Source organism: Cyprinus carpio, chromosome B5, assembly GCF_018340385.1.
Source record: "Cyprinus carpio isolate SPL01 chromosome B5, ASM1834038v1, whole genome shotgun sequence".
Classification (NCBI taxonomy): domain Eukaryota; kingdom Metazoa; phylum Chordata; class Actinopteri; order Cypriniformes; family Cyprinidae; genus Cyprinus; species Cyprinus carpio.
The window spans coordinates 2,062,146-2,089,368 of NC_056601.1; the positions used below are offsets into that span (position 1 = coordinate 2,062,146).

Sequence of the window (27,223 nt, forward strand, 5' to 3'; positions counted from 1 at the left end):
GCAAATTATATTAGCTGTCCTCCAAATCAAAGCAATTATAATGAATGTGTATACAGTATAAATACCTGAAAGAAATAAAAAGAAGAAAGAAGAAAGCAATGATCGGTCAGCTTATTAACAGTTAATCTTTTAATCAATTAAGTTTAAATAAATAAAGCGTGTTATGCTTGAGTGAATCTGTCAGGTTAAACTTTCCCCATCTGACTTTAGTGTAATAAAGTGCAGGGCTCCATGAGTTGGCACGGATTGAATGTGAACAGACAGGCTCTGACATTAAACTGCCTGACTGCTTATCAGAGCCAGACTGCACAGACACCTTTAGAGCCCTCTGAGACACTTTATTCAATCTAAGAGAGGCTAAGTGAAAGCTGGCCAAAGAACTGCTGCCAAAGCAGATGACCACAGTCTTGCACCTTCTCACAGAGCGTGTTATCAGCAATCACTCTCTCTCTCTCTTTTCTGCTCTTCATAAACCCAGCCTTAATGTGTACCCCACTTTTCAAATCCTTCTCGTGGCCCTGTCTGGGAGGAGATGGGAACACATCTAGTGAAGTATACATGACTGAACACAACTCAAGTCATCTAAACAGCAGTAGATTTATTTTTAGACATTATTTATCATCCTCTGCAGATAAGCAATCTTTTATCAATTCAAGCTAACTTTCTAGATCAGTGTTCACGTACATCATGTTTGTTGTAGCAGTTGTTTCCTATCATTCTAAAATCAACCTTTGGTTTGCTTTAAAGTGGGGTTTCACTTGCAAGGGACAAAGAGTACAAAGACCCATCTATGCTATATGAGATAATATAGGTGTGATAGGCCTATTAAAAAAAATGGTTTGAAAAATTAAATGATTATATTATTTGTTCTACATACTTATAATAGCGCATTTCCATTGAATATTAGAGTTATAAAAACAAATAGAAAACTATTTAATTAAACTGAAATATTTTATTATAAAATAATTAAATATTGAATTACCTTACAATTTCGATATTAAGCAGGGTACATGTGAGAATTGGGAAGGAAATTCTCTACAGAGGGATCTTGTTTGTTTACATTTTTTACTTTATATATATGTATATTTAATTTAATTGGGAAGGAAATTCTCTACAGAGGGATTTAGTTTGTTTACTTTTTCTACTTTTACTTATATATATATATATATATATATTAAAGATATATATATATCTTTTTTGTATTAAATCTGCATATGACATTTTTAAAGAAGGAAAACAAAAATAAGATTTTGGCTTAAAAATATATATATATTTAATTTTGTTACCATTATAAAACAATCTCAAACAGTAATGATAGTTTAATGTTTATTTATTTAACTTTTTTTCTGAAATTTTCTACGCACTCCTGCATATGCAGGCATTAAATCATCTAATGTTTAATTCTAACTCAATATTACATGAATTATGCATAATCTAAAAAAAAATCACCTATTCACAACAGTCCGAACTTTTTTCATCAGTGATGTGTAGCTCTGTGTGTAACCCTCTCATGTCTAGACATCCTTCCAGACAGGTTTTTGTTCAGGGCTTTCACATGAGCCAGACAGAAGCACTGTGACCCCCGCCAGCTTCATTCCCATAGCCTCTCTCTCTCTCTCTCTCTCTCTCTCTCTCTCTCTCTCTCTCTCTCTCTCTCTCTCTCTCTCTCTCTCTCTCTCTCCTCTCTCTCTCTCTCTCTCTCTCTCTCTCTCTCTCTCTCTCTCTCTCTCTCTCCATCAGCTGATGTCTGAAAATGCCTCTGCTGCGCAGGAAGTGCTCAAGAAAATAAAAACGAAAGCGCACAGAAGATTCAAGTCAACATGCGCTAATGCTCCGGATACTCTCCGACGTTGGCTAGGTTAGTGCTTTCCATGAATTAGAGGTTGAGTTTGCCGATTAATTTACTCATTTTGAACTGTTTGAGACGTGACTGTTAGCAGTTACATGCTGTTAGCAGCCCTTTAAAACACTGCGCGTTTAACCCCGTTATTTAGCTTCCCAAAACAAAACTCGACTTGAAAACAGTCTCTTACAAAAACGAAAGACTTAACATATCATTTAATTTACTCTAGTGATCTTAGCTTTACCCAGAACACTTTTGCGGCTTGAGTTAGCTGGTTAGCACTCATACTGTTTATGTGAAGCGTCTGTAACTATGTATCTCAAACTTTCATGTAATATATTTGCATATCTAAATGCATCTAATCTGAATTTCAAGTAAAAGGTGTTTTATTACACTATGAATTTAATATGATAATCAAATTGACCACCCCATCCGTATTTAATTATAAACATGGTAATCCAAAGCTAATAAAACTGGAAACACATAGAAAAAACCTACAGATATACAGAAAGTAAAAGTACATAGGTGAGTCATGTTACAATCCTAACATGAAGAGTTGTGATATTAATAAAGCTTATAAACATCTGTTTATTCAGATGATAACAGTTATGTCTTTTAACATAATAACAAATTTCTCACAGAAAACTGTGCTGATTGTTTTGCACCAAGTGTAACTTGTGTCACTTGAGATTGGTGTTCATGTAAAGTATTATTTCTCCCCTATAGCCCATTTCTTTTTCTTGTTACAACTCATCTCGAGTTACCTGGTCTCCCGTACAGTCTATTTTACAAAACGTGTTGTCTGTAGTGTTCCACACTACATTTTTCAACTCTTTTGAACTATAATCAGCATTGTGAGTAAATGCATTTGCATTTATTTGCCTTTATGGAATATTTGTGTTTGTGTTCTCTGCCTCACGCTTCTGCAGCTGACGTGATCTGCAGGTGAAATAAGAAGAGGAGAAGATGGCACATCAGGGCTGCGGACAGGCCTGGGGAAAACTGGTCAAATTCAGCGCATCTCCGGGTTCAGAGATATTACTCATAAATAGAGAATGCACGGTGGGGAGAAAAAAAGGTATCACGTCCATGTTAGTCACTCAGTCTTGTTTTGTGAAATAATTGTTTCATTTACTTGCTTTTTTCCCATAACCTCTAAACAGACTCGTCTATGACAGTCTAGCTTTACTTATTGACATTAATAGTTATTATTTTTTTAACCCTCATGAAAGATAATCAGTCTGAAGCAGTGTCTGCATGTATTAAGGGAGCCCATGCCTTTTCACAATACTCTATTTAGTTCAGCAAACGAACCCCTGCCCCAATAATGACAAAGGCGTCTATTGAAGACATGCTCTTGGAATATTAAGTAGTTGGGTTTTTTTTTTTGCGTTGTGGTGGTGTGCAGAGACTCTGTCTGGTTTTGAAGACTGTCTCTATCCTGCTTTAATTAATATTAATCCACGTGTCTGTTTGATTCTGTGTGCTTCACTGTAACATTGGACACTGGTTATTAGCAGAACTGATACACTTCATTACTGTAATAGACTAGTGTCATTTTTAACTTTACATTACTATACTTCATTTAAGACTTATAGTCCTAATGAGAAAGTAATGGGCCAGGTCAGGAAGAGAAAAGGTGCTTGGTGAAAAGAGGAACGTGGTTATTAAAGTCAACATATAAATGTGTTCACAACCAATTTTACTTCAGAAGTGTCACATTTTAAAGGGAAGCAGGATATTATATGAAATTGTAGAGTGTCCCTTTTGCTCTTCACATTTATCTACACTCTTGTATGCAAAGTATATATTTATAATTTCATGCATTCCCTGAGAATCACTTCCGTGACTTTGGCGTTGCTAGAAGCATGCACTACTGTAATGACTAAATATTACTACTGTGTTTATTATTAATAATAGTAGTTATTACAGTAGTGAGAATTTTGTGAGGAAATAATATTAAAGGTCCTAAAATTAGATTTTGTTTTTGTCATCCTTTTCCTATTTTCACACTGCTAAAGCTGGCATTTTTCTATAGTATTTTTGCAGATTTATGTAAAGGCTTAAGCTGGCAGATGGGACAGGGCCTAAATTCTTAATGGTGGAACAATTCTCTTTGTTGAAAGATTATAAAGACCTGCTTTCTTTCTTTGGAATAACACGGTGATGGGTGGATTGTACACGATAAGAAACAGAATATAGTGCATTTTGATTTATTGTTGACTTGTGTTGATATCATAACCTCACAGACATATTTTCTTTATAGATTGTGACCTCTCATTCCCGGCTAATAAACTGGTCTCAGGGAATCATTGCAGAATCACTCAAGATCAGAACTCAGGACAGGTGTGGCTGGAGGACATGAGGTAGGACCAACATCATGAGGTCCTTCTAGTAAGACATAGGCCAATATCATGTTCTTTGCATCTTTCTATCTATCTCTATACAGTTGTAAGTGCTGTCAAATAATTAATCGCATCCAAAATTAAAGTTTTGGTTTACATAATATATGCATGTGTACTGTGTATATTTATTATATGTATATATAAATGCACACACATACAGTATATATTTAGAAAATGTTTACATGTGTATATATTTATATTCATATAATTTGTAATATATAAATATATTTAAGATAAAAATATTTTTCTTATGTATACATGCATGTGTGTGTATTTATATATACATTATTATATACATAAAAAACAAAAACTTTTATTTTAAATGCGATTAATCGTTTGACACCACTATATATATATATATATATATATATATATATATATATATATATATATATATATATATATGTATATATGTATATATATGTATATATATATATATATATATATATATATATATTAGTACACTGAATGACAATAAAACATTATTTCACCCATACTTTGACTTTTTTATTTTCACAAAAACATCAAAGTAGACATTTAATTTTCTTTGCACTTTGCAGTATGCGTTTTTTTTTTCTTCTTTTTTTCGTGTATAAAATTTATTTTGTTTTTTTGTTTTGATGTGGGTGGAATATTGTCATCTTGTCTTTGACCCTTTTAGTGTATTGTTTCACGGTTTGGGATTAGGGTATTAGAGGATTAGCCCATAGTTCATTTAGGACATTTAAGTCATTTTTATTAACATGCCTAAGAAAAAACATCACTGGTGTGCATCTTGAGACAAAACAAAGGCACTGATATATTTTAAGATCAGTCAGTGCAAGTTTCTTTCAATTAAAACGGCTCAGACTTACATGTTAGTCTTGGACTGGGTTTAAGCCTTGTCTGTGAAACCGTTGGCCTATATATAGTTATTATATTTGAAGATTTCACCATGCATTGATTACAGCAAGAAATAGGTGAGTGTTCTGTAAATTTACAATTTGGAAGACTGATATATAATGGTAATGCTATAGTTACATTTTCTTCTCAAGTAGAAGTACCAGTAAAAAACTTAAGTAGAAGCAGTTGGTGTTAATTCTTTTTAGTTCTATTAAGTTTTGCAAATTATACTGAGTGACTTGTAATTACATTAGTAAGTGAATTCAATTAATGACATGCTTGGCCCTGCGGCAAATATACATCCAATTCCCTCATGACATTTAATCTTTGCTTTGGTGAATAATTAATTGTAATTTGGTTAATAGTCAGTGGATGGAGATATGTGTGTTAGTTGATGTGTGTCTGTAGTGACTGTATGGCTCGTGTATTTGAATGTACGTTAGCTCACCAATGGTGCTATACATATTATTCCACGCGTTGTGGAAACGGCAAGCTTCCCTCCCTACCTTCTTGTTATCCTTTCTTGTGCAACTTTCTCTGCTATTTTTTAACAAGGCTTTAACTAAGCACTTTATTTTGTCTCTATTCATCATCTTGAAAGAAATAGTTGATACTTAGGTCGATCAGTTCTACCTGAATCAGTCACTTAAAAAATTAAAAATAAAAAAATCAGATCATAAATGGACAATTAAGAGGACATGCTTGGACAAGTTGCTCAGGCATTTCGAATTGTAATGTTTAATAATAACTTCTCAAAATCATTTCCTGTTGTTTTGTCGATTATTTCTGAGAATGAAATACATAAATGTAGTCATTGAGCCTCTGAATAGCACTCATGCAAAGGGATCCATGAAATTCATAATTACTATCATTTTTGCTTGATGATGATCTGTTTGTTTCCGTCAGCACCAATGGAACAGTGATCAACATGTCCAAAGTGGTGAAGAAACAGACACACTTACTGCAGAATGGTGATGTCATTCACTTTGTGTACAGGAAGAATGAGCCAGAGCAAAGTAAGTTTTCACATTTAAGCATTTTCTGTTTTAGATTCTATAGTTGCATCCAAACAGATGACACAGATTGGCCGCATCACTCATCTGTTTTCGGTTTTGCAGACATTGCTTATGTTTATCAGGCCATCGGGCCACAGGAAAGTGCCTCACAGGACACTGAAGGTAAATACACTTTGAATATGACGTTTCATACAGATTTCCTGTTATACAAAGTTAGTTTTATTGTTGCTTGCCTAAGTGAGGTCAGCAAAAAAAGAAAGTTGTTTCAGAGCAAGAGCATGCGGAAGGTGAATAAAGGTGAAGATTCTGATTTGATGTTGACTTGAAATTCTAATTTCATCCGTGTACCATTCTTGACAGTTTCTGAGAGTTATGGTGCATTCACACCAGACTCGAATGAAGTGTTAAGCGCGAGTGATTTACATTTTAAGTCAATGCAAAGACGCGATAGACATCCTGCGGCGCGATTCGCGCAAATGAAGCCCCGTTCACACCGCCAGCGACACACAGCGACTGAGCGACATAATCCCATTCATTTTCAACGGAGAGCTGGCGACTTCCTGTCTTTCCTCGACCCCTTTGGGGGGGATGAGGAGAATCAGGCCGCAGGGTACGAGCACCCCGAGGACCAGGGCGAGACAGAAGCAGCAGCAGCAGGGCACTCAGAAACAGGAGGTGTGTTGACAAGTGAAGCAACACAACAGGGCATGCATGTTGTTGTTTTTTTATAAAAATTTCTAAATTAATTTCTCTCTGACTGGTGTGACGTGCAATGTGTGTAATGTTGTATTAATATTTAATATTGTCATGACAGAGCTGACAGGTTCTTTTGATGGCAGTGAGCTTGGGTCCCCTCTTCCAGAACCTGCTGCTGCTTCTGCTTCAACATCTGCTGCTGTACCCACAGGTGTGTATAGGCAATAATGCCCATGTTTACATGCATATTATATTTACAGTAAGCACTCATACCCTCACACAACACTGATGGTTTGTGAATGAGTTTTATCCTTTTCTGCCTTCTCATTGTACAAAATGTGTTATCATTTGATACAGTGCCACCAAGAAGAAGAGCTCAGAGAAGGCCTGGGGAGCAGCCATCGGAGGTGGAGCGGCAGCTCCTAGAAGCGCTCCGGACCCGTCCTGAAGCTCCAGCGCCGCCTCCACGCTCAGAGGATGAGCTCTTCCTCTTGAGTCTGGTCCCTTCCCTGCAGAGTTTGCCACCTCAGACCAAAGAATTCGTCAAATTTCAAATACACAAATTAATTTATGAAAGCAGCACAGTTCCGCTTATTTGGAACAATTGGAGCCTAAAGAGCAGTTTTAAAGAAGAAGCAGCAGTCTCTGCAGGGAATGAACCAGACTTTCTCTCCTTTCTCCTCTAATTCACTTTGGCCCGCAAGATCCTTTTTATTCCTGCATGTAAATAGCTGGAAATGTTTTTTGTATATAGTTTTTATATATATATTTTTTACTTGATTTGATTTATTTTGTATAAATAAATATTCTATGCAATGACCAAAGGTTTTGGTGTGTTACTTTGTGCACAACATACTGTACTAAATCATAATTTATATTTGTTACATAAAAATATTACTTCTATGTTAAGACTAGAATACTTATGGCAAACATTTGTACATTCATTCTAGTTATATCCTATTGCAAATACACTCACAACAGTATAGTAAATAATAGTTATTTGTGATTGGACGGGTGTTGTGGTATATTGTAGTGTGAATGCAGCTGGCTCCATTTATCATTTGAAAACGAGAAAACTATAACAATCTAAACTTGACACAAAAAACACCACTGCCTCCTTTCGTTTTCATTTAAACGTATTAATAGCCGCAGAAATGCAGCAAATGTCAGAAGGACTAGCCGAGTCGAGACATTTTTAAATAGGCGCTGTCTTTATAAATAAACCGCATATTTGAGTTTTAAACAACAACATTCTCGCCTGAAATACTTTTAAAACTACATTTCTTGAAATGAAAACAGTAATATTTTGAAAGTTATCTGAATAAATGATGTTTGAAATCATAACGCTGTCTGAATTCAACTGCCAGAAGCCCTTCCCATGATGCGAATTTGCATCTGTTGTGAAGTTAATATCACGCTCCAATGAAGCGAGTAAACGCAAAATGTTCAAGCGTCCAATTACACGCGAACATCGCGATTTATTTGCGCAAGCCGCGTCTGGTGTGAACGCCCCATTAAGCCCCGTTCACACCGCAAGCCACTTTTCTGTCGCTAGCTCTCCATTGAAAATGCATGGGATTATGTTGCTCTGTCACTGTGTGTCACTGGCGGTGTGAACGGGGCTTTAGAGTTTTCTCTTTGGGATCTCCATAGATATTGGAAGAGAAGACGATTCAGATCTGACGGAAACCGAGAGTGAACCAGTGCCAGTAGAGCCTGTTATTGTGAAGCCTCTACCTCAGGCTGGGCATGAGGATCCTCAGCCATCTACCTCACGCTCTTCCTTCCACATCTACAACGTGCCCTTATCTAGCTGCTCTGGTAATTACCGTCCACACTGCATGCGCTCTTTCATGCAAGTTGCTTTTATAAGAAAATGAGTAGTATAAAAGTGTAAATGCATTGGCTTTCTTTCTCTGCTGTTCATCTATGCATTGAGTTTTTCAGATTTAAAGCCCATTCGGACCAAGGATGATGAATATAATGATCCAAACTGTAATGATAACGGCACAGAGGAACAGTATGCTTGGAATCACTTCTTCAGAACCATTTGTGACCCTGGAGCACAAAAGCAGTCTTAAGTCGCTGGGGTATATTTGTAGCAATAGCCAAAAAAAAAACATTGTATGGGTCAAAATTATCGTTTTTTCTTTTATGCCAAAAATCATTAGGATATTAAGTAAAGATCATGTTACATGAAGATATTTTGTAAATTTCCTACTGTAAATATATTAAAACTTAATTTTTGATTAGTAATATGCATTGCTAAGGACTTCATTTGGAAAAGGCGATTTTCTCAGTATTTTGATTTTTTTGCACCCTCAGATTCCAGATTTTCAAATAGTTGTATCTCAGCCAAATATTGTCCTCCTAACAAACCATACATCAATGGAAAGTGTATTTATTCAGCTTTCGGATGATGTATGAATCTCAATTTCAAGAAATTGGCCCTTATGACTGGTTTTGTGGTCCATGGTCACATTTGTTTCTAACTAAACCAATCGGAATCCATCCTGCTTCAAAGAGCAGTGTGCACTTATAATAAACAGAATGTTATCATGAGTTACTGTGGATGCTGATATAGTTATTATCTTAATTGATATCATTTTTGCAGTTGTTGACATTTACAGTGTTGACATGCTAAAAAAATGCATTAAAAAAATATATTCCTGTATGTACCATTCAGCAGATGTGTCTGCAGAGAAAAGCCCAATGAGTTCTTCGGTTGTTTGTAAAGGAGAATCAGAGATGACTGCACCAGCAAGCAGCCCTGGGGAGCTGGTCATGAATCACACTTGCCTGAAGTGGACCTGCTGGACCGAGGGAGGGCAACAGATGGAGCCGGAGGTGGAAATGCAGAGGAAAAGAAGAAAAACTGACAAAGGTGCTGTAACACAGTTTTGGTAAAAATTAAGCAATGTGACGTGTTGTGAATAACTTATGATTTCGGTCTATTTTGAGTGGTCTGCGCGTCTGTATTCGGGCATAATAATAGTCACAACTTTTTCAGACTACTTTGAAAGAGTTTAAAAGTGTTTTAGGCTTTGATGGTTTAAGATTGCCATCTACACTACCATAACGTTCAAAAACTTTTTCCTTCATACTCACCAAGGGTGCATTTATTTGACCAAATATATAGTAAAGAAAGTAATTGTGATGTATTATTACAGTTTAAATGAACAGATTTCTATTTTAATGTATTAAAATTTTCAGCAGTCTTCAGCGTCACATGATCATTCTAATCATTGCAATATGCTGATCTGGTGCTTAAGTACCATTTCTTATCATTATCAGTGCTGAACAGTTAATTTTTTAAAGATTGTTTGATTAATCGAAAGTTGAAAAGAGCAGAATTTATTTGAAATAGAAATGTTTTTTTACATTATAAATGTCTTTGTCACTTTTGTTGCATCTAATAATTAAAACAATGAAATCTTGCTGACTTTTGAATGGTAGTGTCTGTCTGGTCTCAGAACTGTTCTACAGTGTAAACACTTCCAAACGTAACCTTTGTGTCTGTCTGTCCTGCAGATGATCAGAGGGGGTGTGGATCTTCTCACAGTGACTCTGCTGTTTCTGCAGCAGCTCCTCAGGTCTCTCTCAGAGGAGCAGCAGGGAAAGACAAAACTGAGGGAGCCACGACAGACAAAATGGAAGAATCCCTCGCATGCATCGTCTGCCAGGACTTGCTGCATGACTGTGTCAGGTCAGTCCGACACGTACACCCGAATAGACCAGTTGGCTGAGCAGAAATCCCTTTGGGTAGTTTTATTCATTATAATGTAATTATAAATAAATACAAAGGGATGGTTCTTCCAAAAATGAAATGAAGGTGAAGTAAATGACAGTAATTTTTGCTTTTTTTTTGTGTGAACTGTCCCTTTAAGAAGGATTTTAAAAATGTGTGTGGAGGCTGAGTTTGAATGTATTTTCAATAGTTAATGTGTGTGTGTGTGTGTGTGTGTGGTACAGTCTTCAGCCCTGCATGCATACGTTTTGCGCTGCCTGTTATTCTGGCTGGATGGAGCGTTCCTCCCTCTGCCCCACCTGCCGATGTCCTGTGGAGAGGATCCGTAAAAACCACATCCTCAACAACCTGGTGGAGGCTTACCTTCTCCAGCACCCAGGTACTGTAACACACCGCTGTTCTCCCTTTGTGTTAAGGCCTGTTCACACCGAGTCAACTAACTACACAACATGAAAGCATAAACTGTTTACAAGCTATCTTTAACTTTAACAATACCTAGGAAAAAGAGACAAAAATAAAAGTGTCTAAGAGTTTACAGAGATGTGGTACTTTGTGCACAAGATTTCAACAAGAGTGGCACTTTTAATCTTTAAGTTACTGCTCTGTACAAATCAGATGGTCAGGTACACTATTGTCCACTAATTCAAATAATTTTTTTTAATTTTTTTTATAAATGGTTTGAAAAATGTCTCACTGATGCTGCATTTATTTGATCAATAATACAGTAAAAACAGTATTGTTGAAAATTATTATTGCAACTTATAATAACAGTTTCCTATTTTAATATATTTTAAAATGTAATTTATTCCTTTGATGGCAAAGCTGAACTTTTAGCAGGCATTATACTGCAGTCTTCAGTGTCACATGATCCTTCAGAAATCATTCTGATACTGATTTATTTTGCTCAAGAAACATTTCTTGATTATTATTGTCAGTGCTGCTTATTATTTTTTTTGGAAACCATGACGTACTTTTTCAGGATTCTTTGATGAATATAAAACTTAAAAGAAAACTTACTAATCCCTAACTTTTGAACAGATTTTTCAAATTTTGTGCCCTTTTTTAATTGGTCATAGAGAAGTGTCGGAGTGAAGAAGAATTGCGTAGCATGGATGCCCGAAACAAGATCACGCAGGACATGCTGCAGCCGAAGGTCGAGCGCTCCTTCTCGGATGAGGAGGGCAGTTCAGACTATCTGTTCGAACTCTCAGACAATGACAGTGACATCTCTGACATGAGGTCAGCAACCGCTATCCATTAAGTGCTTTTGTAGAGCTATCATACAGTAGTGCCCGAAATTATTAGAACACTAGTATTTTCAGCAGCTAAATTTTTTTTTAAGTCAGTTAGTTATGTATTTTGCTGTAATGTATCAGTAGGAAATATCAGTTTACATTCCATTCATTGTAATAATGAAGAGACTGAACAAATGGAATGAATGCAGAAGAACTGTGGCAACGTCTCAAAGATGCTTCAAGAAACCTACCTGCAAAGCTACAGTACTGTGTAAAAATACTGTTAAATTGATGCTGTCAAAAATAATGTCGTAAATAGATTTTCTCTACCAGTGACCTTCTATTAACTAAATGAAATCAACATTTGGTGTGAGCACTTGCACACAGTTTTCAGGTAGCTTTCCAGGTAGGTCTCTTGTAACAATTAATGGCAAAAATAATGTTTGGAAATGTAAACTGATATTTCCTACTGACACACTACAGTAAAAGAGAGAAATAACTGACTTAAACCATTTTTAGCTGTTGAAAATACTAGTTTTCTAATAGTTTTGGCCACCACTGTGTATATATAGCATTTTTTTTTTCTTGAAGTAGAAGTTTAAGAAAGGAAAATCCAGTTACCCAAACTATTATAGTGTTTTCTTTCTTATTAAATGTTAGCTAAAATTGTGATTCTCTTGGATTTTAAAACAGTAGGTGTCCAGTAGGTTCTGTCAAGTATTTAAGTGATGATTGAAACACACCCTGATCTAACATGTTTGTTCTCAGTCAGCCCTATATGATGTGTCGGCAGTGTCCAGGTTATCACGAGCTCAGCTCTGTCCTGTCGATCTGTGAGCCCGCTCAACCCGAAGGGCTGGCTAAAGTGCCTGGAGACGGCGCCTCCACATCCTCTGACACCTCCCCAGGTTATTCATGCTCACATTTCAGAGGTGTGAAGAGCACCTGAAACCATACCTGGGTACAGATACCTTAGGCACAAGTCACCAATTCCAAAACAGCTTGAGTAAAAGTCTTAAGAGTGTCTGATTTTAAAAGTACTTTACTTATAACAAATATACAGTACAGGTCAAAAGTTTGGAAACATTACTATTTTTAATGTTTTTGAAAGAAGTCTCTTCTGCTCATCAAGCCTGCATTTATTTGATCAAAAATACAGAAAAAACAGTAATATTGTGAAATATTATTACAACTTAAAATAATAGTTTTCTATTTGAATATACTTTAAAAAAAAATAATTTATTCCTGTGATGCAAAGCTGAATTTTCAGCATCATTACTCCAGCCTTCAGTGTCACATGTAACATCCAGTCTATCACATGATCCATTTAGAAATCATTCTAATATTCTGATTTATTATGAGTGTTGGAAACAGTTCTGCTGTCTAATATATTTGATGAATAAAAGGTTAAAAAGAACTGCATTTATTCAAAATAAAAATAAAAAATTTCTAATAATATATTTTCTTTGCTATCACTTTTTATCAATTTAACACATCCTTGCTGAATAAAAGTATTGATTTTATTTTAAAAAAAAAAGAAAGAAAGAAAAAAAAAATACTGACCCCAAATTACTGACCAGTAGTGTATATTGTTATTACAAAATATTTATATTTTTCAAAAACATAGCTTTTTTTTTTTTTTTTTAATACTTTTTATTCATCAAAGTATCCTAAAAAAGTATCACATGTTCTGAAAAAATATTAAGCAGCAGAACTGTTTCCAACTTTAATAATGAATCATCATATTAGAATGATTTCTAAAGGATCATCTGATAATGATCCTAAAAATTCAGCTTTGCATCACAGGAATAAATGATAATTTAAAGTATAATAAATTTAAAAACAATTATTTTAAGTTGTAATAATATATCACAATATTACTGTTTTTTTCTGTATTTTTGATCAAATAAATGCAGGCTTGATGAGCAGAAGAAACTTCTTTCAAAAACATTAAAAATAGTAATGCTTCCAAACTTTTGACCTGTACTGTATATATATATATATGGCAGTGAAAAACTATAATGTTGTGAAAAAGCTTGGAAAAAGAATCAGAGGCAAGGATCTATGTGCAGGAAAAACTAGAACAAACAAATAAGCCAGAAACCAAAGGGAACAAAGAATAGTCTCTTCAGTATAACGGATAAATAAAATAAAGTTACATAAAATGAAAAATTCAAACCCTTCTTGCACTGGATGTGCTGGTTTGGGCCTCATCCCCAGCTGCAGTCATGTCCTCATCTCATGTATAATACACCTGTGATTCACAACTATTGCTAAGGAACTCACTTTCACATAAAGTAGTCTTGCTGACAAGTTTGGGTGAGTAAGAGCAAAGCACACAAGATAGAGTACTTTGGTTCCCCTTTAGTTGGCGATATCACGTCTTTAAACAGCTATAGGTGTCATGCAAATTTGTAATGTGTAACTGCAACACTCATAACAAATGTAGTGGAGTAAAGAGTACAGATACTCATTCAAAAATATAGAGACGTAGAAAGTAAAAGTTGCTATTATCTCTGATACTCAGTTAAAACTACAAAGTATCCAAAAAGATACTCACGTACTGTAATTAATTACATTTACACCTCTGGTCTAGACAGTACGCTCACACACACATTCTTCGTGTTCAGAAATGCACTGTGTTCCTGCTGCAGCTGCTCAGGAGTTCAGATGTGCTCCTCAGGGCAGTCACCTGATCTGCTCCTGCTGCCTGCAGCCCATGCCCGACCGCCGCTACGAGCACCTTCCCCCTCAGGTGTCTCCGCAGCACTGTGAGTGATCCTGACACCTGTCCGTCAGCGTTCTCCAGCCTCCAGGGCTCCCCTGATGATTGTTGTCTGTTCCCATCCCAGGTCTGGTGTGTCAGAAAGCGTACTGTCACGTGTACTGGGGCTGTCCGCGGATCGGCTGTCACGGCTGCTTAGCGCCTTTCAGCGGTAGGTTTCTGAGCAGTTACGATTTCTGTATGAAATTGTACAATGTTTTATTTTATAATAAAGATTATGGTTATTTCTCCTCACAGAACTTAACCTTAACGATAAATGTCTGGATGGAGTTTTTAATGGCAATCAGTACGAGTCTGAAGTCCTTCAGGTGTGTACGGTTTGTTTGCTGATACTGTGGGATCATTGTTATTTTAGTATTAGTATAATAGTAGTTATTAGTGTTATGAGTTATCTTTTATTTTCAGCTTTCATTTTTATCATTATTATTATAGCTAAATGTCTATTTAGCTTTCATTTATTTTTATTTCAATTTTAGTCGTTTAAGTATTTCTACTGAATTTATTTCTGTTAGTAGAAAAGGCAACATTTCTCATTGGTTTCCCTTTTTTTTTAAGTTCATTTTTTCCCTAATATTTTTGTTTTTAAACTTCAGCATTATTTTAATTAAATAAACAATATTTAATGGAATTTGGAAATTTGAACAAATCCCTGACTTTAATTATTAAACTTTTGTTTGTGCTACAGACACACATTAAACCTCAAATTATGTGGATAAGAGTTAAGAAGAACTGTGCTTTTACTTTTCTAAACAATCTAATATCACTTTTTTTTTTGCCTGATTGATGATAAATTGGGCAAAAAATATCACACTGTCTGACATAGGTTGTCAATACATAGATTTAAATAATTAACTTATTCTGATTATCTCAAGCTACTGTAACATGTTTGCATTGTAAAAAAAAAATATATATATATATATATTTTTTTTTTTTTTTTCTTGATAAGAATAATTATTGCTGTGGACATTTTTCGTATCTTAAACTAAACTATAAATGCATTTTCCCCATTTTCCCACTTGGAAACCCATTCCTCTAAACTGTTGTTCATTTATGCTTTTTGTGTCAGAATTATTTGACTTCTCGAGGAATGAGCTGGAGGCATATGCTGCAGGAGGCGCTTCAGGCCGTACAGCAGGGCCTGTACCAGCTCTCTGGTAACTGTGCTTTGGTCATATTGAGAAATGTTGAGGATCAGGCACTGGTTGAAGTAAGGGTGGTTAATATAAGGGAAGAAAATCGCAATATTTCTAAATATTTTGGGGGATACATTGTATTTATCACATTATGCATATTTCTATGGAAGAGAGATGGTCATTTTGACATAACAGATCTTTACGTTTTATTTATTTTTTTGTCTTTTTCTCTGAACGTAATTAATCGGAAGCCCCATTTTCTAACATGCAGCTGCAAATTGTATTATGTATACCAGCTGATTCATCATTTTGCCATGTCACTCATCCCTGTGATTAAAAAAAGCAATGTCAGTGCATCTAGTGCTATCTCAGGTAAATGAAAAATCGCTGTTCATATGTGCATGTTTCAGATTACAGAATCACTGGCAGCTCTTTCCTCTGCTACTGCTGTGGACTTCGCACTTTTAGAGAGCTTGCATATAAATACAGAGAGCATATTCCTCCATCAGATCTGCCAGGTAAGACTCGTGTTAGTCTTAGAGTCATATTAGCGCCACAGAATTTATTTCATTCCCCTCTGCTCTAGGTAGACATCAAGCCGAATGTATAAAACTGAAGAAAGAGATTGAAATGATAAAAATGTGTTTTTGTATGCGGTAAGGTTTTTTTTTCTTCTTCCACACAGATTCTGTGACTGCCAGACCCAACTGTTACTGGGGACGCAACTGTCGGACTCAAGTCAAAGCACACCACGCTTTGTAAGTCAGCGACATGTAAAATCTGGAAATTAATTTTTACATTTTGATATCCATCCTGATAGTCTCACAACTTCAAATCTCATATCTTGTCTATCCAATTCAGTTTAAAGTAGCATGATTATGTTTACGTACTGCTTTGCCAAAAACATTGTGTCCATCCTTTGAATGAGCGTGTGTGTAGCATCAGTCTGCAGTACAACAACATAGGCCTGTTTGTTAGTTTATGTAAAAGTTCTGTTAGTCTTAATTCACCCTTCCACAAATTAAGGCCCAAAAAGATCTTAAACCAGAGCCGAAAGTCTTAAATTTTGTCTGCACTTCAAAAAATATCTTCCTCGGTCTGAATATTTTCCTCAGTATTTTTCATCCTTAGTACATCCTTAATTCAAGATACATTTATTTGAGGTGCAAATTGAATTCATAAGGTCTTGTTTTCTGAGAAACGTAACACTATTAAGTGCATTAATGCTTAAAACAAGAGCAGGTATGAAAACTTGTTTTCCCATTGAATAAGATTTTTTCCTTCAATTTATTTTGATCAGTTTCTCATAAAACAAGACATATTTTTGTCATTTTGCTGCACAAAGTACATGTCTTGATTTAAGAATATTTAGACATTTGCAGAGCTATTCAAGCTTCTTTTTTTGTAAAATAAAAAAAAAGTTGTATTTTCCATCTTTGAAGTGTTGCTGCTAACACAAGACATTTACATTTAAAGACCTTTTTGATGTATTTTGTTCTGTTCAGTTCATTGCTTACGTTTCTTTACTTGGTCTTAAAAAGGTCTTGAATTTACTTCAACCTGCAGAAACTCTGGGTAATGATCATAATCATGCTCAATAATTCAGACGACATGCTATGATAACAATGAATCCTAATCTGTCAGTTTATTTTCTCCTCTGTCAGGAAATTCAACCACGTGTGTGAGCAGACGCGTTTTAAGAACTAAAGCTGGAGGACCGTGGCTTGATTTGACAGCAGTCTCCGCTTCTGGGTAACTGATCTGCTGTGGACACGTGCTATACCTCTGTACTCCTCTAGATGGCAACTTTACATATGCAAAGTCAATCAGATGATGATAAATCAATCCTCCGTGAGGTTTGGTGTCAGCGAAGCAGACACTAGTTTTTCATGATGGACTGACCGTCACACTTTCAGTATGCACATTTCTTTCCACTATGCTATTGACATGCTTTCATGCTGCATCTCTGCTTATAATTGTGAAACAAGAAAACATTGGCAATCACCTTTTCATGCAAAAAGCTCTTTAGCTTGAACCTTATACAATATACAAAATATAAAACTAACCCATAGTGCCTAAGAGTCAACTCTTTCTTTGCATACTTCTTCCCTTTTAATGTTCGCTCGGTGAAAATAATGCTCTTTCACTATTATCATTAACTGCTCAAGACATTTAAATGCTACTGAGAATGTTGAAAATGTATGTTAGAAAAAGGGATGATTGTGTTGGTGACTCACAACCAGTGCACTAAACTTTCACACATTTAGGTATTCAGCATTTGCATTTTTTTTCTTCATTATTAGGGTAGTAAACTGTGAAGAAAAGGTTGCAAAGCTATTCTGAAGGCATATGAGAGTTTTTTTCATTTTTTTTTTATTGCACTGCAAGGGATAATCAAGTCGAATCTGATTTATAATAAAGGCTTAGATGTTTTCGTACATCTTGTTATGATTATGGAATTTTTGCTTTTGGCTCATGTTCATATGCAAACAAGGTCCGTTTTTAGCAGTGGATGATGCTGTTCCCAGCGTTTCCTGTGTATTTAAGATATTTTAGTTTTTCTTTCACTTGTAGGATCGGTGATATAATAGGTAGATGGTATGGCCATATAATAGCTGTTTAAATCTTTCAATATTTTCTGACTAGGCTAGAGCTGTATTTCTGAGCTAGTAAATAAGATTTTTAAGTGTTTTTTTCCATTTCTTATTCCCATCTTCCCCATGAAGTTTTATTTCAGTTGGTGTATATTTTGTAACACTCAGCTGATTCTTGTTTAACTTGGTAAACCACATTGGTTTTAGCCATAGTTTTTCCAACTAGTTTTTTTAATAAGTTTAATAAACTGAGAAAGCCAGTGTGATCCATGAAACCATTACCACAGTCAGTGTTTAAAATGTGGCGTTAAGCATCAAAGCCACATGGAAATTCTAAGTTAAGAACATTTTACCCTTTTCTTTTTTTGGGGGGTTAATAAAAACATTGAAAGCATAAAACGATATTTGTACCCTTTTCGGATACCTGAAAGTAGGTGCATGCTATATCTCAGTTCATTGTAATGTTTGCAAACATTTCCAAAAATCTTTAACATTTTACATTACTGTTAGGTTGAACATAAAGTATTGTTGAAAATCTATTTGCTTTTTTGCCTTGTGCATGTTTTTGGGGTCTGTTGTTCCTCACACCACAGCATTCTTCAGAGGCTCAGATTAGACTTCCTACAACTACAGAGGTCAATCCTATACATCCCTCACCAGCCTCAGCTGTGCTTTAATGAAGGTGGACAGAAGGGCTCAGCACTCTAAAACCTCACACACTGACCTAATGGCACCTGACAGGATTTGCTACACTGTGGTTTTACAGGATAACTCACCCTGCCGTTACTTTGAAAGTTTGTATGGGAATGTTTCTATTAGAGTTCATAATAGTTACTTCCACCTGTTCTGTTTAGTTTTTTTTCCATTGATGCATTTGGTAGATGCTTTTATCTAAAGCAGCGTTCCTCAAATTGTATCTGATTGTAAACGAACTGGTATGCAAATTCTGAAATATCAAGATATGTGGGAAAGGGGTTTCTATTATATTCTAATATCTACCTAAACACTTTGTATGTCTAATAGACTGATAAACCTTCCTTTGAAACCACATACAGGCTCTTGTATAAACCTAAAAGGTGGTTTAGGTTAGTTGAATGGTATGTTATGACGTGAGCTCCAAAGCGGGTCTCATTTAATGAACTCTTAAAATCTGCAGGAAGGTTTGAGGGATTTATTCAGGAATTGTCCCGAGAGTTAGAGACGCTTTGGGGGCTGCTTTGCATTTACTGAAAGGGAGATGTACTCAGCAAATATTTACTTGCTTGGGTTGGATGGGATTTTTTCTTTCTTTCGGAAAAGGGGGTGTTTAATTCTACCTCATCATAGTTTAAACTGAAGCTTCAAAATGTTTTCTGCTCAGGTTTTTGAGTAACTATTGGGAAGCCCTTATAATAGCACTGTTAATGTTCTATAGTTGAATTAGCGCTTGCTGTGCCTCATGTTTGTAATGCCTAGAAATAAATCTGAGAATAAAACCTTGTTTAATTTACTGCACTAATAATAAAAGACTACATTCGACTCTGTCCCTTCTATGCATGTTCTGAAATCAGATAATACAGCAGCACACAACATCACTATACAATGTTTTATTTGCATTAAATGTTAGTTACTGCATTTTAAATGTCTGTACGGTGATCAGTTCCCTTTATAATCCATCAAAATCAGTACAGTTGACAATATTACTGCATTCAGGATAACATATCATATAAAGAAAACGGTTATGAAATTGCAAACGTTACAAAAATATGACTGTATACACAATTTCAGGTATTGCATCAGTGCATATTTAGCAGCATAGATGATGGCCACAAGGCACATAGTAAGTGATATAGGTGGAAAAACAGTAACTTGATTAAAATTACTCAGTCAAAATGACATTTTCAGTGGTTATGTCCCTTGAGAAATAACAATATGTCCCATTTCCATTCATATATGATTTACTAACTTTTTTAACAGTACAAAATGTGAATTGGACCCATAGTGAATTACAAAAAAAACAAAAAAACGTGGAAGCCAAGCAGCTTTCTGCCAGACCAGCTAACTGATCTTCTACAGGTTGCAAAGGGATTAGAACAAGCTGTATTGTTCATAGAGCAGATACATGGAATTACATAATAAAAGTAACAATGCAGCCTTACAACTCAAAACGCTCAGTAGTGAGTAGAAACATTAAGTGAGCTTGGTTAAACATTTATCAAATGCATACATTTGCAGGTAATAAAATATACTGTTAGATGGTGGTTTTATACTTAGCAAATAAATGTGCAGATTCAAGAACACAAAGAACAATTAGTGCTTTCATTTTTCTTTCTTCATTCATGCCAATATTCATAACAAACCCATTTGAATCTTCACGGCATATTTGAACAGCAGCTCATAAGCTGAGTTTTCAGTCCTGTTGAGATCATTTATTGGCTGAAATGGTCACATGACCATCATACGCAAACTTCATGGCACTGGCAGACTTTGTTTCTGGAGTCACTGTTAACAAGAGAGAGCTGAAGGATCCTGCGTCCCCGACACGCCACCACGGCCTCCCCTCGCTAAAGAGCTCTGTTGGATGCTGGGAGCCTGGCTTTTTGATAACAGCGGCATCGTTGCGCCTTCAAACATCTGTCCGTTCATCCGCGAAGGCTTCTCGGGATGCTCTTCTGAGACTAGAGGTTGTCGGTCTTCCTCTTCTGAGATGGCAAACACTGGTACAGTGACGTGGTCATCCGCAAGGCTTGATATTTGACCTTTGACCTGCAGCTGGCTGGTATCTGAGAGCGTGTTTGGGATCGTAAGTCCCTTGGCTTGTGCTTTGGAGGACTCGAAAGTGTCGGAGAGCAAGCCGAAGCAGGGAGCGTTGAACCGTGAGCGTCTGAGGTTGCTGGTGGAGTTGAGGCGTCGCTGGCGCTGGGCGGGTTGAGTCAGGGGGTAAGAGGCGTTACTCGTGAAGGAGTCGGACTGGCAGCTGTCGGCAGGACTGTGAAGAGGAGCATCAGATAGGACCTTTCCCCTTCCAGAATCTGTAGCTGTGCTTGGGAGTCCCTGAGCACACAGTCACAGTTAAAAAAACAAACAGGTTTTTCATTACTATATCCAAAAAACAGGAATAGGAATCCAAAAACAGGTCTGGTGAGTTTTGAAATATTCACAAGATGTCAGTCATATACCACAGAAAAACACTGTCCTATTCTTCAAAGTGAAACTTTCTTTAATGTGTGAGTTTCATTAGACTTCCAGTGTAGGTTTAAAGACAGTTGCCTATATATATATATATATATATATATATATATATATATATATTAGGGCTGTCAAATGATTAATCACGATTAATCACATCAAAAATAAAAAGTTTTGTTTACATAATATATGTATGTGTACAGGGTATATTTATTATGTATATATAAATACACACACATAAATTATATATTTAGAAAATATTTACATGTATATACATTTATATATTTATATTCTTATATTTTATATTATATATAAATATATTTAATATATAAACATAACATATTCTTAAATATATACATGCATGTGTGTGTATTTATATATACATAATAAATATACACAGTATACACACATATATTATGTAAACAAAACTTTTATTTTGGATGTGATTAATCGTGATTAATCATTTGACAGCACTAATATAATTATATTTATACTTATTTATATTTTGATAGATACATACACACACACACACATATGTTTAAATAAAAAGAAATATATACAGTATATTCAGAATGTATTTATTTCTTTATTTTTACAAATTAATACTTTTATTCAACAAGGATGCATTTAATTGATCAAAAGTGACAAATATTTTGTAAATGTCTAACTGAAATAGTGTTCATCAAAAAATGTATGGTTCACAGTTCAGTTTAATATGTATCTTAAATAGAATGGAGGCCAAAATTATTAGAATTATTAGAATTACTAGTATGTTCACCAGCTAAAAAATGATTTTAAGTCAGTTATTTCTATCTTTTGCTGTAGTGTGTCAGTAGGAACCAGGGCTCCACACAGAGATCTGATCATCATCATCCAGTATGTCTGGAATGCCACGAAGAGACTGAACAAATGGAATGAATGCAGAAGAACTGTGGCAACGTCTCTAAGATGCTTCAAGATATAAAATACTGTAAAATGAGGACACTGTCAAAAATAATGTCATAAGTAGATTTTCTTTATCAATGAACTTCTGTTAACTAAATGAAATCAACATTTGGTGTGAGCATCCTTTGCGTTGAAAGCAGCTTTTGCCCTCGGTGCACTTGCACACAGTTTTCAGGGAGCTTTGCAGGTAGGTTTCTTGAAGCATCTTGAAGACGTTGCAATCAGAGGTCTAAACATTTTATCCATTGTTATAAAGGATGTAACACTATCTGATCACTTCTGCATTTTCTTTGGTATATTGATCTCTGCTACCACTGAATCTATATCCGTCTCTGTCAGAAAGAGATGCATTAACAAAAACACTAGTGTGATTTATGAAGGCTATATCTTTAACACCAAGCATTTCTGCAGACTCTGTTGATCTTCTCCTTGATTTCTTTAACTCAAAAGTTAAGAATGTTATTGATGATATTGCTCCTGCAGAAGTCATTTAGAAGACTGGCAGACAAAAAGCACCCTGCAGAAAATCAACAGCAGTACAGAGTATGAAAAGTGATTGCAGAAAAGCTGAGCAGATGAAGACGAAACTTGAAATTCACTATAGCATCTATAAAGACAGCCTTCGTGCTTTCAATGTGGAACTAGCCACAGCTAGACAGACATTCTTCTCAAACCTTATAAACAGTAACTTGAACAACACTTGCACCCTTTTTGCTGCTGTTGAGAGACTGACAAACCCCCCCAGGCTTCCAGAAGAGATCAGATGTGCTGAAACATTTAAATCCAGATTCAGCACTGTGCTACATCTGAACTGATTGCACTGTATTTTATATAATCATTTTGATCTTTAACTGTTTTAAATTATTTTTAATTTAATTTTAAAAGTTTTTAAATTCCTTGTTTTATTGTTGTGATAATGTTTTATGATTATTTTACTTCCTTTTATGTAAAGCACTTTGAATTACCATTGTGTATGAACGCCTTACCTATATATGTGTGTGTGTGTGTGTGTGTGTGTGTAATATATATATATATACATATATATGAAACTTTTTTTGCCACCACTTGTGCTTGTGTCATTAAAAAGAGTCCTAAAGAACTGGACATCATTAGGAGCACATTTATGTGTCTGACAGGATGTCATTCTTTTTTCTTTCAATAGTTGCCTAAAAAAAAGCATTAAAAGCACATGGTCTTTAAATATTTCACTAATGAACTTTAAATCATATTTTTGTGTGCTAAATGTGATAAAAATGCATTCTGCATCAGTACTCACACTGTCCACCAGCTTGGTGAATGGGCTGGTAGAGTTCCAGCTGCACCATTTCTTATGGAGTTGAGGAAGAGGAGGAAGGAGATCCTGGAAGGTTCGGACACTCCATGCTCGTGGTCGCGTGCTGTTTGTCGATCCGGCCTGGCTGCTCTTTGTCATAGAAGGCAGTGCTTGGTCTGGAGTCGGCCAATCGAAGGGACGGCTGGGTCCCGTGTCACTGTGCCTCAGAAAACGCTCTCGTTGCTATAAAAGACAGAACTAATTTAGGACAAGTAGATCCTGTAAAACTGTCGTTCATCATTCCTGAATGGTGGCATGATCTTCCCACCCCCAACCAGAATGCTGAATTCCTGACAATTTTCAAGTGACAGCAGAAAAACTCATCTCTTTTGTTAACATGACTGCATTCTAAAAAACAACAACAACAACAACCTTGCTTTCTCTTTCTTTAATCACTCCCTGTCTAGCTTGTTCTAATCTGAACAATGTCTGAAACTTTGTATTATAAACACTTCCTGTTTTTATCTGCCTCTTTATGATGAATTGTTTGTTGTATTCCTCAATTATACGTCACTTTGGATAAAAGTGGCTGCTAAATGAATAAATGTAAATGTATATATTTTTTTTTTTTTTGCAAGGATGCATTCAATTGATGAAACATGACAATAAAGACAAAATATTTCCATTTCAAATAAATGCTGTTAATGGCTACTAAAAATTCAGTTTTGCCAACACAAATAAATTACTAAAAAAATCAATCAAATAGAACTTAAGTTGTAATAATATTTCACAATATTACACTATTTTACTGTATTTTTTTTTTTTATCAAATTGTTATTTAGATATAATTTATTACTTTAGCAAACAAAAACAAAAAAAGGGGGAGAAATTCCAAATATTTGAAAAAACAGTTCCAGGTAATGAATCCATTAACATTGCACAACATAATCTATAATGCCACTGTTATTAGCTTGATAATACAATTAATTAGGCAGGAAAGCGGCTTACAAAGTTCCTCCACTGGACCCATTCAGAAACTAAATAATTTGAGCTTCATAAATTGCCAAAAATGGCTCAAAGGTGCTAGAAATTAAATTTTATAAAGAATAAACTTGAATCAGTGTAAAATTAATAAATGTGAGAATTTGGCTTGGATTTCAAGCTTTCAGTGCAGTATGAACCTGCTGAAGTCAGGGAAGCTATATCCAGAGAGACCAGCTGCTGCTTCAGGAGTTGCTTTAGTAAGACTGAAAAGAATTTCTCCCGTTCTCTTGAGCAGTTTCAGGCGCCGTGGCAGAGACTGGGGTCCACGACAGGCAAAGACCTCCAAATGTGTCGGTCAGCTGCTAATCGCACATGTGCAGCGTGTGGGTGAGTATCAGAAGGGCTTTTCTCATCAGTAGGAGTTTGACAGTCCTCACACAAGATCTCAAACAGCTCACATGAATGAATGAATGAATGAATGATGCATTTATATACTGCTTTATTGTGTATTGCATTGTTGTACACCCAAAGCGCTTTACTATCATGTCTCGTCTAGATGAGTATTATGCTGGATTTAATCTTGAGCTGTTCTGGCACGGTTTCATATTTTTAACCAAAACAATACCAAATTATCCGGTTGTGGGGTGAAGGCAAAAAAAAAAAAGGATAAAGAAACTACAGCACCAAACAGCGAGCAGGAACACAGCCGGACACCAGAGATGCAGGTTTCTGATTCTTTTCAAACCTCCTCGGATGGCACAGCTTGGCAAACTTTTCGTGCCACATTTCAGAGCCAAAGCAGCATGGACCACACACTTGCACAGAAGCACACAGAGCTGAGCTGGGAAATTGGCTACAGGCGGATAGCATTCATTAGTCAGAGCTATTAGTGGGCCAGGTCCCCTCCGGCTGCCAGAGTCTCCGCGTCCCAGCAGCCTCTAGTGAAGAGCTACTTCTCTGCCCCTCATCCAGAACATCAGCACACACCATGAAGCTTGGCCTCCATCAGCGCACTACACTGCAACAGCTATTCAAGCTGAAAACAACTCGACACTTGAAACTACAAAGCGAAAGTTAACAGAGTATCTCTTATAGTACTAGGACTTTGTGATTTCAGTGGATATATGAAATCAGTTACCCTCACCGTTCCTAATGGAGAAACTTCTATAACCCTTTTTTTGTGCTTTTTTGTTGCACATCAGGACAAAATCATTTGTCGTTACTGTATTACATTTAAAAAGAAATATATATTAAAAAAATGTAAATAGAGAAATGCAGATGAGAATAAAAAATAAATAATATAAGACATGCATAAAAATAAGAAATGTGAACAACACAGGAACTTTAAATCAAATGTAATAAAAAATATAGAAAAATAATGTTAAGAAAGGCTTTATCCTAGTTTTAATATCTAATGTTTTATAACTTAAATTTCATGAAACATTCTGCTTGAAAACTGTGCTTGTTTTTTTTTTTTTTTTTTTTTTCAAATATCAGCTACTGGGTTTAATATTTTGTGGCCTAATGTGAACAAATATCACACAAATACAATCAAAAGTTTTTCTCGTTAATTTTTATTTATTTATTTATTTTTTAGATTTTTTTTTTAAGAACCAGGTCACTATATTAGATTCCGGAAGGATCATGACACTGAAGACTGGAGTAATAACTTCGGAAAATTTAGCGTTGCCACAGGAATTAATTGCATTTTAAAATATATTAAAATAGTTTTTAAAAACTATTTCACAATATTATTGTTTTTCACCCTAAACTTTTGAATGGTAGTGTATATACAAAAGATAGCAAAGTTTCTCATCCAGTTCTGAATGTAGCACTGCACAGAAGAATCAGATACTCACGGTATGTGGAGAGAAGGGCAGATGGGCTGAGATGGGTGCAGTGGCGATGACGAAAACCTCATCTGTGCCTAATTCTAATTCAGTCAGACCACTGGAGAACTGCTCTAGAGCGGCCTTCTCTGACGTGTCACATGCTCCCTTCACTGAAGACCCTTCAGAGCACAAAACAGTGAACATATGGAATGTCATATTTATAAAAACGACTTTAAATACTTCAGGTTAAGATTAATATGTCTTAAGCTTTTAATTAAAAAAAAAAAAAAAAAAAAAACTCAGCTCGGTGACCTGGTGCTTATTTGAAGGTTAAATGGAAACATTTAAATTCTCTAGCTGGTACAGTAGGACTAAGCTAAAGAAAGAGAACTAAGTGTAAAGCCAATGTCCCTCTTAAATGCCCCTTACTGCATTAAGGTCTTGACTTCTCATAATGATATATTTGTTTTTGAGAAGAAGAAGAAAATAGAAAAATATATTAATATTAATTACACACTAAACAGAATATCAAAAGTTCTATCTGTGATTTTTTCCCTGATTTTATATGCATAGTTTCTACAGAAACTGCACCATTTGTGTCCTTATTTACTGAGAAACGTCACATAATTTTCACATTATTATTATTATTTCACATATAAATTTGCATTAAAAAATGTTGTTTCA

At 35.5% G+C, this 27,223-nt stretch overlaps 2 protein-coding genes across 6 annotated transcripts; one reads left to right on the plus strand and one right to left on the minus strand.

Annotated features, from left to right (window-relative positions):
* Positions 1–1,707: 1,707 nt before the first annotated feature.
* Positions 1,708–19,860, plus strand: LOC109081281 (E3 ubiquitin-protein ligase CHFR-like). 5 transcript variants are annotated; one of them, XM_042723554.1, is made up of 18 exons: positions 1,708–1,858; positions 2,773–2,921; positions 4,110–4,209; positions 6,037–6,146; positions 6,249–6,308; positions 8,496–8,663; positions 9,529–9,726; positions 10,374–10,548; positions 10,815–10,969; positions 11,667–11,829; positions 12,594–12,733; positions 14,456–14,596; positions 14,678–14,761; positions 14,848–14,918; positions 15,677–15,764; positions 16,154–16,261; positions 16,429–16,501; positions 17,408–19,860. In XM_042723554.1, exons 2-18 carry the CDS (start codon positions 2,810–2,812, stop codon positions 17,448–17,450), a joined length of 1,989 nt encoding a protein of 662 aa, XP_042579488.1. In that variant the 5' UTR covers positions 1,708–1,858; positions 2,773–2,809; the 3' UTR covers positions 17,451–19,860. The 5 variants fall into 5 exon arrangements, with proteins under 5 accessions (XP_042579488.1, XP_042579491.1, XP_042579490.1 ...); XM_042723557.1 differs by having other exon boundaries at positions 14,480–14,596; XM_042723556.1 differs by having other exon boundaries at positions 9,532–9,726.
* A 46-nt stretch (positions 19,861–19,906) lies between these two features.
* Positions 19,907–26,782, minus strand: LOC122137413. The gene is made up of 3 exons (XM_042723560.1): positions 26,567–26,782; positions 23,727–23,966; positions 19,907–21,370 (listed from the first exon to the last, which is right to left on the minus strand). The coding sequence occupies exons 1-3, from the start codon at positions 26,753–26,755 to the stop codon at positions 20,822–20,824; spliced, it is 978 nt and encodes a 325-aa protein (XP_042579494.1). The 5' UTR covers positions 26,756–26,782; the 3' UTR covers positions 19,907–20,821.
* Positions 26,783–27,223: the final 441 nt, after the last annotated feature.

Excerpts from the sequence above, each read along its gene's own strand:
- LOC122137413 (XM_042723560.1), bottom strand. The coding sequence starts at position 26,755 with ATGACATTCCATATGTTCACTGTTTTGTGCTCTGAAGGGTCTTCAGTG. Across the intron at positions 23,967-26,566 it reads TGCCCTTCTCTCCACATACC|CAACGAGAGCGTTTTCTGAG; the intron begins GTGAGTATCTGA and ends TGTCTTTTATAG. Across the intron at positions 21,371-23,726 it reads TCACCAAGCTGGTGGACAGT|GGACTCCCAAGCACAGCTAC; the intron begins GTGAGTACTGAT and ends CTGTGTGCTCAG.
- LOC109081281 (XM_042723554.1), top strand. The coding sequence starts at position 2,810 with ATGGCACATCAGGGCTGCGGACAGGCCTGGGGAAAACTGGTCAAATTC. Across the intron at positions 10,549-10,814 it reads TTGCTGCATGACTGTGTCAG|TCTTCAGCCCTGCATGCATA; the intron begins GTCAGTCCGACA and ends TGTGTGGTACAG. Across the intron at positions 12,734-14,455 it reads ATCCTCTGACACCTCCCCAG|AAATGCACTGTGTTCCTGCT; the intron begins GTTATTCATGCT and ends CTTCGTGTTCAG.